Source organism: Corvus moneduloides, chromosome Z (genome assembly GCF_009650955.1).
Source record: "Corvus moneduloides isolate bCorMon1 chromosome Z, bCorMon1.pri, whole genome shotgun sequence".
Taxonomy (NCBI): domain Eukaryota; kingdom Metazoa; phylum Chordata; class Aves; order Passeriformes; family Corvidae; genus Corvus; species Corvus moneduloides.
The window spans coordinates 64,039,790-64,053,594 of NC_045511.1; the positions used below are offsets into that span (position 1 = coordinate 64,039,790).

At 39.3% G+C, this 13,805-nt stretch overlaps 1 protein-coding gene across 15 annotated transcripts; it reads right to left on the reverse strand.

Annotated features, from left to right (window-relative positions):
• Positions 1–1,199: 1,199 nt before the first annotated feature.
• Positions 1,200–12,765, reverse strand: LOC116438217 (programmed cell death 1 ligand 1-like). Of its 15 annotated transcripts, XM_032096956.1 has the most exons (11): positions 12,747–12,765; positions 12,529–12,602; positions 11,387–11,489; positions 10,264–10,310; positions 8,076–8,144; positions 7,034–7,384; positions 6,316–6,597; positions 4,970–5,080; positions 3,345–3,395; positions 2,346–2,411; positions 1,200–1,359 (listed from the first exon to the last, which is right to left on the reverse strand). In XM_032096956.1, exons 3-11 carry the CDS (start codon positions 11,482–11,484, stop codon positions 1,337–1,339), a joined length of 1,098 nt encoding a protein of 365 aa, XP_031952847.1. In that variant the 5' UTR covers positions 11,485–11,489; positions 12,529–12,602; positions 12,747–12,765; the 3' UTR covers positions 1,200–1,336. The 15 variants fall into 15 exon arrangements, 14 of the variants coding, with proteins under 14 accessions (XP_031952847.1, XP_031952855.1, XP_031952848.1 ...); XM_032096964.1 differs by lacking the exons at positions 10,264–10,310; positions 12,747–12,765 and adding an exon at positions 10,027–10,114 and having other exon boundaries at positions 12,529–12,667; XM_032096957.1 differs by lacking the exons at positions 12,529–12,602; positions 12,747–12,765 and adding an exon at positions 12,315–12,515.
• Between the last annotated feature and the right edge of the window lie 1,040 nt (positions 12,766–13,805).

Here is a 13,805-nt window from a genome sequence, read left to right on the forward strand (position 1 = left end):
CTGGGCCTGCTCTTCAAGGACACCCAGACCATCCTAGGCCCAAAAAGTATAAACCAAAGAGCCTCTAAGGGGGGGCAAGTGGAGGGGAATTACATCATTACACTGAAGCTTTAATTGGAGAATTAACCCCGATATGCAAATGAACCAAACCTATAAAAGTGTGAAGAACTCGTGACCTGTTGTCCATCTTGGGGTCCATCTTGGAAGTAGCCTCTGGCTCTCCAGGGGCTACCTTTGAAGGCCTTTCAAATAAATACCTACCTTATTCCCTTATTCTTGTCTAGTCTCTGTTTCTAGGAGGCCTCTTAAGGCATCAAAGGAAAGTAGGAAAAAACACAAGAAGAGCTAAACGTATTTTATTAAAAAAATACAAATGTGAATACCATTGTAATAAATAATTTTCACCTGTGTATGATCCCACCCCACCAAAAAAAGCTGTGCACTTAGCCAAATATAACATAACAATAACTTGCGAAATGGGATCCAGGAACAGGGTTCTTCAACATTTCTAAGTAATCACATGTGCATGTATTTCACGTCCTAGAAGTAAGTAGATTTTCCTTTTTCCATTCCGAAGACAAACCAAATGGCCATCTAAAACAAGAGCTGCTCTTCCTAAGTGTCCGAAGAATTTTATTATCCCCAAATTGTAAATCAGAAGACTAATGAACAGTAACCAAGTAGTGTCAGCTATATAATGAGGAAATTAAATGCCCAAAATGCTTTTCAAAGAAAAATATCAAAAAGTTCAGTATTATTTAATTTCCAAAGCATAGTTGCCAAGAGTTTTAAGTCATCTTTTTTAGGCTTAGCTGTGAGCATCTGGTATTTTAAGGACTGAAAATGCCCTATATGTGTGGCATCTTGTCTTGTTGCACCATCACCTTTTATGAGGATCAAAGTAATGAAAAAATTCTTCAACAGATGGAAAACCAATTTTCTGCAGGAAATGAAGAGCTCAGGTGGAGAAGGAACAAAAAAAAGGTTCAGAAGATGACTATCAAGAACTAACTATGAAATTAATGATGGTCATATACATAAAATGCTTTACCTGAGAGATACTTTCAATTAAATGTGTCTTTGAAAGACATATTTGCCTAAATTTAAGAAGGTAGAAACTTGGATATTTAAATAAATACCTCAATATCTAGTCACATATACAGAAGCCTGAATTCAATAATTTTTTTATGCTATAATTACTTTAACTTCATTACATTTTTTTCCTTAAGATTGCCATCAGACAATGAATACAAAAAATTAATATCCCCTTTAACAGACAGAACATTTGAGCTGTAAGATCTTCACAACTGAGGAAAAAAGTCTTCCCCTCGTCTCTCTAGGTCTTCTCAATTTGCATATCTGTAACAGGAAGAATTATATGAAAAAATTGTCCAATTACAAGATGATGAAGGCACAGAACACTTCATAGCTTTGGGCCATTTTCCTAGAGTTTGGAGGTACCAAAAAATTTCCTTTATTGTCAAAATTAAAGATCTAAAATGAAATTGATTAAAAGATCAAACAGTAAAAGAAGATGATCATGGGAGGAAATAAAGGGGTAGATCAAACATACTGATGGGAAGTGCTCTTTAGCAAATACAGTGAGATTGCTGTTGCTTAGGTCCCCCTTTCTTTTAAGAACTTTTAAAATTCTTTCAAGTACATTTAGTGCTATATCTGTCAGTATTCCTAGTAGCATATCCCCAGGCCCAAACTCTTTGGCTTGGAGGTCTCTAACTGCAGGACCAGCAGGCTTACTTGTAAGTTTACTGTAGTAAAATGTAGCAGGGGTTTGGGATGCAATTAATGCAAATACTTTATAAGTCAGCAAGAATGTGAAAGAAAAACCTCGATAATTTCACCCTCCTGTTGCACACCACAGGATGTTTCATAGATTTCAGATATGTGATAATATATTTTCTTCCTTTGTTGAGACAAAATTGCATGGCCTGAGACCTGCTCAAGCAGCTGTGGTGGGTTCCTGTCTCCTCCCTCACTGCCATCACCACCCTTACAGATGTGTATGAACAACTCTTTCTATAGCAGAAGTGTGAGCAGAAAAAAGAGACTAATTTGGGTTCTTATATATCTCCATATCACATTTTCCTTTGTATATATTTTCTTTGTATTTTAAAAACCAGATTCATTTTTATGTAACAAACAGTACACAGTGAGTTATGATGGTGAGTTTGTAAGACACAGAATGGGAAGCTGTATTTCTCTTGAAGGCTCTGTCTGTTGAAATGAAGCTAAATAAACCAGCCTTGAATCAATGCTCCAATGACCAGGGACAATATATGCTGTGTGCAGTTTGCTACTAATTTTTCTTTGTGATTTATACTTACATTTCAACTCTCTGTCTTCGAAAGAAGCATCTCTGCAGTCATGTGTATCCTTATCTTTTGACAGGTCTGTAAGCAAAGGACATATATAGACGCAGCAGTGAGTATAGTTTAAACATTTCCTATAGCGATAAATCTGTGTTTAAAACTGCCATCTCAGGCCACGCAGGAACTAGAGTGACTTGAATACAGAGAGAGATGAGATTAACACCAAATGCTGTGTCTGAGTTTTTCTTAGGAAAAATGCCAGTGGCCTATATGAACTAATTTTCACACAGCAATTTAATTTGTGGTGGTCTCCAAATAAAAACTTACAACAAATCAAAAATAAATCAACCCATAACCACCCTGGGAGGCAGCAAAAGGATTTTAATCTCTTCTCTCCTGCTGTAAATAGTAGCTATCTTATCTTTTTTTGTCATTTCCTTCAACACCACCTGTCATGGTGGTATTGGCCTTCCACTGAGGTTTGCTCACAGTAAGTACCATCAATATCACAACACAGAAGCCAGAAACTTCCCTGTGTTTCTCTCAACAGCGCCAATCTCTCTGTCATGAATATTGTGACCAAGACCCACAGATGCATGCTATAATACTGGAGAAAACACAGAAACACGCCAATGCAGTTCACATTGCAGCACAGTCTGCACATCAGGGTGTGATGCCATTCTGAGGCATTACGTTCCAGGGAGCCTGTCCCATCATGTCGCAGACTTTCCAAAACACTGCATAGTGCTTGGTCCTTTTCTTGTGCATATCAGGAGCGTATCAGTTCCTGAAACAAGTACGCTTTTCTTTCACATTTTCCTTTCAAAAGGATGACGCAGTCATGGAAAGCCACTCTTTAATTGTAATTTAGAGTTGTTATGTAAGTGAAAAGTAGAAGGCAAAATCAAAATTGAATTTAAATCTCCATTTGGTTGTCACCATTACAAAGTTAATTCTCACGCAATTATTTCCACAAGAATCACACTCTGCTAGATTTATGTCATATGTACGTACTTGCTATTGATGAACTTGCCACAGGTGTTCTGTTGCCCCTATTTGCTCTAGCTGAAAGAAAACAAAAGAGAAAAAAAATTTAAAAGTACCCCATAATACTTCCTTTAGACTTAATGAGGAACTTAAACACACAGGTGGGAGGGGCACACTTAGCATAGTGTAATCATTTGTTCTCAAAACATTAAATTTCTTCAAAGACTTTAAAATAAATTCTTCAGTGCTCCCAGTTTGTTGGTTGCCTTTCCAACTTCCTTTTCTTGTTCCTAAGCCAGAAGTCCATTGATACTGTACACCAACATCACTGGAAAATACTTGTTCAAATGGTTTCCCACCCAAAGTTTGAACATATCAAACAACAAGGAACAAAAAGCGGATCATCTTCTCAGTGCTTTTTTAGGGGAAAAATGCCCACATTCTGAGGAGATTCTGTTTTGAAAGAATCAGTTGTCCAGTAACCTGGGACAGCTTAGGGTTTAAGACAAAAACCTGTTGGCACTACTTTAGCTTTTGAATCAACTTGCGGTTTATCACACACACACTCACACATGTATGTGTGTATATATATAGCTATGAAACCTAATCATGGTAATAATGTACATCATGACATGTATATACATTATCACATACACAGACAATAAATATTAGTCAGGCAACCTAGGAATCTTCTGACCTTCGCTGAAATCCCCAGTGGGAATCTTTTGAGCAGTCAAGGATTTTGCTGTCACTTCTTCCACTTCCATGTTCTGCTCCCATTCCTGTCGTGTTCTTAGGGCAAGTATATTCTTACACTTGCAGGGTTATCTGCAGGCCTTTTGCAGCCTGTTAGCAGCACCTGCAAGCCTGTTAAGCTCATGAATACTTCTCCCAGGACATGTTTCCATAGCCCCCCCACAACTAACCAACAAAGGAAAAAGAAATTAACAGTACTTCTTTCAGTTTAAGTAACAAGTTTCAAACCTTTTTTTTTCTTTGAGTGCTAACTATATTCTTTCATACTCAGATACACTAAAAATTATTTCTTCAAGTTTTTTCTTTTGTTAGCTAGCAAGTGAAAACAAATTATTGCCAATGCTTTAACTTTTCAACATACTGTGATGCTGAAAATGTCCAATGTAAATTAGTGAAGTGAACTGAAAAAGCTCAAAACTTAGTAAGAAAATAAATGAAGTGGTATGAAGCCTGAGTGGGAATATTCTCTTAGAAACACAGGTGCTCACAGTCCAGTGAAATTTTTCAGAGAATGCAGAAAAAAACTCGCTAAAAAACCTCTAGTATCCTGTCTGCTGCTGGCGTTCTGATCCCCAGTCAAAAGGGATGACAGAGAACAAGAATCTTCAATTTCCAGTAGGTGAATAAACTGTGCTTTGATGTTAGAATAGGTTAGACAATAATCTTACTGCTCTACATCCTTATCTATAAGAAAGATTAACAGACATGCATGGGTAATTGATTTGTGTGGGGCTGATAACCTGTTTCAATCTGTCAACCTGCTAGTATTTACCTAAGTCCAGCAGAGAAAGAAATAAACGATACGGTAAAAAATTGTCTCATTTCACTCAGCAAGGATGAATTAACAGAGCAGATTGATAATAACTGCGATACCCTAAAATAAATAATTTGCATACCTTTTCTTATGCAGAACATAAATAGTAGCCCTGATCCAACAAAAGCAGTAGCAATGAGAGCAGTTCCAACAAAGCGTCTGCTCTTAGTCTGGAGAATGCCATCGGCTGAATCTTCAAGAAAAAGAAGTGGGGGATAAGACATTACATAATTGCATAAGATCTTCCCTTTGGCTTTCGTTGTCACTGTATTATTTTTGCTAAGAGCAGTTAAGACATTATAACAGCATTATAGATTGTGTCTAAGGTCAGGTGCTAATGGTGCACTTTAACATTTCGTTCAAATAAAGCGGTGGGGAGACGGGGGGGAGACAGGGCAGGGAAGATAGAGCATATTAATACTTGTCTTTGTTCCCCGCATTCCATATGATAGTGCCTTTGATCTTACCACAATTCTGCCTGTCAAAGTGTTACATTTAGCTTAGTTTCCCATCAGGACTACAGGAAAAAGCTAATTGAGAAAGAGAAGAGAGTCCCTCTCATCTGGTAAAGCTCTGATTGCAAAGGGTAGGCGGTCTCCTTGAATCTCAGATTTTTTTTGGTTAAAATCAAATTTGCCCACTGAAAGAACAACTCGGCTTTCTCACTCTAACTTGCCTGTTTCAAACCCTTGTCAGGCCCAAAAAGTGTGCCTGCACAGGTGTTTTCAAAACTAGGTGGTGAACAGGACCAGGGAAATGACCCAACAAAGTTAACAGTCTGACAAAGAGAAATACTGTTTTTGAGTTGAATCGGGTCTCCAGTCTGGTTGAAAACTTATCAGGCTACAATGTAGAAAAGAATAATCAAAAGCAAAAGCAGCAGAGGAGCTTCCCAGTAGAAAGGTCTAATGAGGAATTGTATTAGTCTTGTCCATTTATGAATTTTCCTTCAATCCAGACTTTATGAGGAAAAAAAATCTGTGTACAATAGGTTAAATTTAAATATGCTCAAAGCAAAGGCTGTAGTGGCAAGAAAAGACCATATTATTCAAGTTTTTTCGACAATAATCATCAACTAAATAGAATATTCTTGGAAGATGTATTTAATTTATACAGTAGAGTTTAATTCCCAGTTGCTGAGCTGCATGTCTTCCAAATAATGGAACTTTTTAAACATTTAGACCCAATTTTCACATATCTGCAGGTCACACAAAATTCCTGTCTTGAAATTCTGACCATACATGCATGATGAACATGTTAGTATGGTAAAAGTGTACATTAATAACGAAACTTAATGACACAGGTATTTCTTTCTAGCCTTTTCAAAATTAGATAGGAAAGAGAAACAAATTATGGCTGATTCATCTGGGAGAAGATTACATTAGCACCTTGGAGTGTATTACCATAAATGAAATTTAGAAGTGTTACCTGCAATGTGTAAAATGCCAGTTGTATTTTCTTGCAGCTCTTTATTCCAGAATATACAGTAAAAAACTTCATCAATTCCACTTTTGATTGTAAGGGTACTTGTCACACGGTACAACTGGTCACTTCCAGTTTCATATCTTGTGTTTGCCTTATCGGTCAAATCATCATAGTCTCTGTTTTGCCATATCACTTTAGCTTCTGGGTATCCTTCTGACTGACACATCAGCTTCCATTCGTTGTGTCCTGTGCTCCCCACTCCTTGGTTTATAATTCTGTAAGGAGCTAAACAATTGGGAAAAAAACCATTACCAGTAGAAAACTAGAAGAACAGCATGTATTAAATGCAAGACTTGTTTTCTTTTTCCCCAGCCCCCCGGGTCAAGTTTCAACTTAGATTTTGACAGGAAAAGTAAATAACACAATTGTAACTGGAGGTACAGGATTTATTACAATTTTGATGTGGTTTAGAAAGCTCACTAGGCGTTATGGTCTTTGTACTGTCTACATGATTTTGCAACCCCATTTCTCACATGTCATTGGACAGAACACGGATTCAGCCTAAACAGAAGTGCCAAGTTATACAGCTGCGCAAGCGCCATTGGACAGCTCCTGTCTCTGCTGAGGTTTCTTTAACTGCTAATCCAGACATGTCAGGGTCTCTCCTGAAATCTTTTAAGAGTATCAGAGAGTATTGAACCTCTGGTAGTAGCACACTCACCCTTTACTTTTAGATGAATTGTCTTGTAGTCAGCTCCCTCATAGGCAATAACACAGCGGTAAACCCCTGCATCTCTGAGCTTCACATGAGTGATCTGAAGGAGAGACTGTCCCAAGTTCAGATTCTCTTTCAACAATTTTATTCTTCCCCTAAAGTCACTGTGCTGATTTTTGAAGTGTTCCTCTCCTTTGACAAGTTCATAAACCTGCTTCAACTCATCTTTCTTTTCCCAGCTGACACTTAAATCTCTAAATTTTAATTTCCCATTCACTGGAAATGTGCATTCCATGGTCACATTGCTCCCATGCTCCACAGTGTAGAGTGACTGAGGAGCTTCAACAGTGAATAAAGCTGAAAAACAAAATTTGGAAGAAAACTTAGTTTTTCAATAATACACCTAATCTTTGAAGTCATGTCTTACCATATCCATAGGAGATTTTAAGGACCAAAGTATTTGCTCTGTTCTGAAAAGTTAAACATTTTGGTATGTGCTTGTCCAAGTGTGTGACAAAACACGAGACCTGTGCTGTGTGCACACACAATGGGCACTTACACCTGCAGACACCCGCTTTATGCACACACACAGTGTGATGCTGTACTAAAAACAGTGAACTGTGTATGCACAGCCCCTCAGCCGTTGCTTTGAGAACACTGCCATGGTAACAGGCAAGTGTTAGTTCCTCCAATGCGAATGTTCTGTTTATATAAATGCTGGTTGGTTTTGCACACAATGGTAGAGAATACACAACAATTCCCAGGTTTTATAGAGCCAAAAAAACCTTTTGTGTAATGCAAACGGTACCTTGTTTGAAATGGTGTCTCTGCTGGAACAGACAGGGATTTTAACCTGGCCCCATATCAAAGCACAGGCATCTAGTTTGATTTAAATCCATGCTTTGAGCTTTTTACTTAAAACATTAAGGAAAAAACCTCAAATGCTAGCAGCTGAAGGAAGACTGGGGAAATTAACATTTCTGTGCTTTTACATGGAAAGAAAACATACTAAAACAGTTCTACTGCTTTTTATGACTTGGCTTCTTACCATTTAGGAAATGCCAGTAGAATAAAAATATATACAAAACCAAAGGTCTTCCCATGGTGTATATAGAACCTAAAATGATAAAATAATAGACAAATATAAATACATTCTTATTTTCTGACTTGCACTGTAAAATACACTTTATAGTCAGTCCACACAAAGAACTGGACAGAAGACACTGAATTCCACCCTAATAAAAAACAGGACAAAACTGCACCCAGTAGATAATCAGGCAGAAATCTTCCTGCATGGGTGGGTCCAGGAAAAACCTCTTACTTAATTTGCTTTAAACATCTGTTCTTGATAATGGCTAAATAGATGCTTTATCATTATCTGTTGATTAGTAAATAATGACTCACAAATACACAATTGTTCCCCTAACTGTAGCAGGGAATGTTGCTCTTAGTAGGAGAATGAAAGAATTCTCTATATTCAGTCACTGGAGAAAATAGAACGTGGTTCTTCCCCACCTGTTAACTTTACCACGCTGGGAGTACACCCTGCTTTTTTACCCTGGTCCCACAGTACTTATCACAAGGCTCACGAAGTTACACACATTGTGAAAGCAATCCATGCAGTAGTTCATCTGTAACAAGTATTTACACAATAACGACTATTCACCAACTATTTACTCAATAGTGCCTTTGTAAAACAGTGACAAAGCCAGTCAATCTACAAGCAGAATCTATTGTCTTGAATTTCTGCTGCTTTACCTCTGAATATACAAGTAACGTCACTTTTCTGTCAGAAGTTTTTCCCCTCTTTACTGACATAGGTTTTATACTCCTACACAGTTTAACATTTTAAAATGCTTATTAATATCAACTCATACATTTAATCTTCGCACACCCACTGCTTTTGGTAAGTCAGTATTTTAGGTCAGAACAATACTAATATCCACTAGTGCCATCATTTTTCAACTTACTGTTAAGAAAAATACAAACACCGCAACGGATATCTTTCATTAACACAGAAAATGGTAGATTTTTTTCTAAATAAAGTCCCAATTTTGGATACCCAAACATACCCAAAAATAAGGAGGGACTGCCTTTAACTGTTTTCTAGTGAGAGTTTCAGAATTTGTATAAGAAATTAAACAACTGTAATATCCATGGCATTTCCTAACTGATGAAATTCTATCTTGAGTGCCATTCTTCACCATTTTTCTTTAATCCTTCTTTCTCTGATTGCCAACTTCAGTATGATAGTAAAAAACCAATATTGTCCTGAATTCATAAGGCACATGTACCTTTACAGTGTTGTGCCTTAAGGGAACTAGACTTTTCACAGAATTTGATTCAAGCTACTGCTTTTCCTCAAATTGCTGCTGCCTGATACCAACAGCTGATTTGCAGAAGTCAATGTATACGGAGCTGAGAAAGGAAGGCAACCTACTACATTGTTAACAATCTAAGCACATTCTGAAAACAAGTGCAGGAAAAATACAAAGAAGATTCTCAGGGTGCAAGACCTGATTCATTGATAAATCCTAGGCTTCATAAAGTGGTTAGGTACCAAATTTATTCCTAAGCCATGTCCTTGAAAGCACGAGAAAATTGCAGCCTAATCCTGTGGGTCTCCAAGAGCTTCTCTGAATATGTATGAATTGGAATGCCTCCATCATTATTCCCCTGCTTGAGTAACAAGCACTCCAGATCACCAACTAAGCTCCAAAGTAAAGCTTCTCAAACAAGGTAGAGATATACCAATCTCACAAGTGTGCCATGATCACACTTACTCTGGAAACAAGCCTGCCATTGAGACTGATGGGTATTGCTTTGCACTCCCCATGTCAGAATGACCAGAGCTGCAGAACACTCAGACTCAAATACTTTCTAGTTTGTTTTTTTTTTTAATAGAGGTGTAGACTGCTCAGAGCAAAGTAGACTGCCTGAAATAGTACACTACTTGGAACAAACAGTATTTGCACTACAGTCAGGATACTGAAACATACCCATACTCATGCCTGAACCCCCTGTCCACCTTTTTGAAGGAAATCTGAATGTCGGCATGATCACCAGGAGAGGTGTTCTGATTAACTCCTGGAAGACAGATGACAACAGGTTAGCTTTTATAGTTCTAAGACCCATGTTTATGTCCTGCAATTGCTGAAATTTATTAGCGTGTTTTCTCCCACTGTGGAGGGAAAACAAACTTTACAATACACAAAAGAAGTATGACTATTACTTACAGATTTCCTCAAGCCTGAGAAAGTCTGCTGCTGTATTCAATTTTTCACTTTCAGAGAGATAAAAATGTAGGTCCAGGTCAACTCCAGATGTGCATGAAAAAAGAAAACCATTATAGAACGTTCTCCTGTTTCACCCTGAGCAGAAGGATCCTCTGGATCAGTTTGAGACCTTGATGTCAATCAAAGTCCTTTACTAAAGCTATCTGGTTGCTGTTTTTCTTACAGAACCTACCACAACGCCCCTTCTGTCCTCCTGTCAGCTTCCAACAGCCGTGGCAAATATTTTTTTAAAAGCAAAATATATTCACTGTGCAAAATGCTCCTCACTACTGCTGCTGCATATTTGCCCCACTATCAAATGAAGAAGACAGGAAAAACAGAACTATTTGTTGAAAGACTTCATGTGACAACTTAAATGTTGATGTAACTACACCTACTTCTTCAGGAAACTTCCCCATTATTGGAAAGTTCCCCAGTAGGGAAAATTCTCTATTGCTAATAGTGGTTCACTGTAACTAAAGACATAAATGTTGCAAAAATTAGAACATAAAGTGCCACGGGCATTTTAAGAAACAGGTAATCCAATCAAAGCTGTGTGTGAGTACCAGTCCTTGGAACACCAGTTGCAACTGGTTGTCCATCTACACAAATTCAGAGTCCCTAGATTATTAATCTCAAGCAGGGCCAAACAGCACTAGACAACTAACTAGAACTTTCTGCACTACTTTCTCATGTCCATAAAGGTCATAGGAATAGGAATAATGTAGGAATAATGGGAAAAGCATTTCCTACCCTCCTCTGGTAAAGACAGATATTCACTTCCCAAGATTTGGCCACAACGAAGGCCCCTTGCCTTGCTACTGAGTAGTGAAAGAAGAGTTCTTAATCCTATACTCTCAGTTAGCAAAAAATAGAGAGCACTGCCTTTTTCATTTTCTTGACTTTAGAAGTCATTTAAGAATACAGAACCCCCCTCGTCACTTCCCCCCCAAAGATTAGAAGCAAAAGGATGTACTCACATTAACTTGCAGACTGTAGTGGGAGAACCAAGTCAACAGCACAAAACACAACTTTAAACATATGTTTCAGTGTAAATCCATTCACTTAAATTGTTTTCGCATACCTCAGAAAAGGGTTGAAATTCTCAGAAGAGTTAAATACTGTGAAATGACCACTTAAAATTTTCAGTGTTTTCTTCTTTCCACTTGACAGCCCACTCATAGTATCTGTCATGGAATAAAAAACACGTAATATACAAAACTGGTTAAGGGTAATGTTTTTACTTGATGTGTGAGATGAATGTGGAAACCACGGTATATAAAATAGTCAAGTGTAACATTCAGGTTGTTAACAACCTGAAACTACCTTAGGAGGTTGAGGGGGTGGATATCCGCAGCAGGTGAGATAGATGAATGTCAATTTCCACTGGTTTATTTGCTGCTCTTAAAAATAGGCTAAATGATATTGTCTCAGTAAAGAAACCAAAAAAAAAAAAAAAAAAAAAAAAGTGCAACAGAAAGAAACTGAAACACATTTATAAAGTATGTGAGATAAAGTACGCCCCTGATGTAGTGACCTTTCAATGTCAGGAAATTAATTTCCACTTTTTCATCGCTTGCCTCGAGGTCACAGGGTTGCATTTTCCATGTAAATGTTTAGCAGCAAATAAAAGACCAGGACAGGTGGGGGTTTTTTTGGTTGAGTTTCTCCTCGTTCTTATTGTTTAATTTTTTTGTATATACACACATCTACATGCACAGAAACACATTTTACTGCACAGTTCTACACTACGATGGTGGGGTTTGAGGGGGTTTTTTCACCTGTTTCGCAACAAATTTCCCAGACACCTGTCTCAGTCCTGCCTGCCACCGAGCATTCCCAAGGAAAGCAAATGTCTTCAGGGACAACGCGCCCGGGCAGGCTGGGGCGGGCGCGGGGTCGCTTCAGGGCAGGATGAGGTGGGCGCAGCCCCGGGATGCGGCTGCCGCTCCAGCAGCCCCGCGCTCCGCAGAGCTGCGCGTCGGCTCTCCCTGCCTGGCCGCTCCTCCTACCTGGCGGCTCCTTCCTGGCCACCGGAGCTCTGCGAAGGCCCACCTCGGCCCGGCCCCGGCCCCGGCCCCGGCCCGCCCCGGCCCCGGCCCCGGCCCGCCCCGGCCCCCCCGCTGAGGGTTCGCCGGCCGTGGCAATGCCGGGAACTGCTCCCGGCCGCGGCGCTTCGCAGAAACCCGTCCCGAAACCCCCCCGCGCCGTGCTCCTAAGCCTCACGTTTCCCAACGCTTCAGCCGCGGCGAAACAGGGAACTCTCCGGGAAACTTGTCTATTCCTGAGAGCCGAGAGCTCTAGAAAACAAAACCAAAAGCAGCATCAGTACCTCCCCCACCCCACCCTGCTTCCCTTGCCCTTTTCCTTATCCTTTCTTTTCCAACGTGGCGAGATCACTTTATTCACTTGCCAAACGGATGGCTTACATGACTGATACATACTGAGGAGGAGGATGACTGGTGCCAAAGGACTGCAAATTATGACACAGTATCCAGGATATCCGTAAATTCCAGGAGTTACGTCCTGCTTTGCCAGAGACAAGCAATATATTTAAATAGTTCTGTTCCCTGCCACTTAAAGATCCTTCCTAGAGATCAACCTCCAATTTAATAACCTGATAATACAGTCTGGAAATACAGTGTGGTATATAGTATCTTTTCTGTGATAACATTTCTTATGTTATGAAACATAACCCTAGCAAGATCTCTGCCATAAGTTTTCTCCAAGAGAGCGACCCTGAAATAAGAATATTACTCAGGACATTACCAAAGAACCAAGCAGCCGTTGTGAGAACAGTTTACTAGTGGGTATATTTACAGGGTGATACATAAATCAAATACAAAATTGTGACTCATGGTGGCATACAGGTTGCAGAGATGTGTACTGAAGGAGGAGAAGGACACTCAAACCCTATGCTCTCTATGCCCTAAGCACCAGGTACTGCCACCTGCAGTACGTAGTTAATGGTTTTATGGGACATAAGCCATCAGGTGGTTGAGAAACCACAGGAATCCCTACCTGGAAACCACTGGGTTTTCTGTTGACACCGCACATTGATATGGAAGTGTTTGACAGCAATTGTTTTAATTGTGTTCAAATCTTCCAAAACCATATCATGAGTGCCTCAGAAAGGATGTATATATTAGGTTGTGCAATAAAAGCTCCTCTGCACACTCCTCACATACACCTCCAGAGAGACAATGACTGCTGACCCTGATGCTTTCAGGCCCTTCCCAGGGGATATCAGCCCAATAGAGATCCATCTCCACAAAGGCAGAGGAGCACAGAGGCCTCAAGGCAAGTAGGAACCTTGACTCAGAGGAAGCTCATAGTTTAGCAAGCTTCAAATAGTTTAGCAATAAACATGACATTTGTAAATGGCAAATTTACTTACACCACTATGCGGTGTACATGAGCTTACAAAACAGTCACAACGCCAGAGAAAATAGTCATAAACCAAGCTGTGAAGTTTCTTTCCAATAAGAACAAAAAATGACCAC

What these genes read in the sequence shown, in the direction of transcription:
- LOC116438217 (XM_032096955.1), bottom strand. Translation starts at nt 11,496, where the DNA reads ATGACAGATACTATGAGTGGGCTGTCAAGTGGAAAGAAGAAAACACTG. An exon ending in TATGTTCTGCATAAGAAAAG is followed by an intron (nt 3,396 to 4,969) that starts GTATGCAAATTA and finishes GTTTTCTTTCAG; the next exon opens with CTAGAGCAAATAGGGGCAAC. An exon ending in GGCAAGTTCATCAATAGCAA is followed by an intron (nt 2,412 to 3,344) that starts GTACGTACATAT and finishes CTTTGCTTACAG; the next exon opens with ACCTGTCAAAAGATAAGGAT.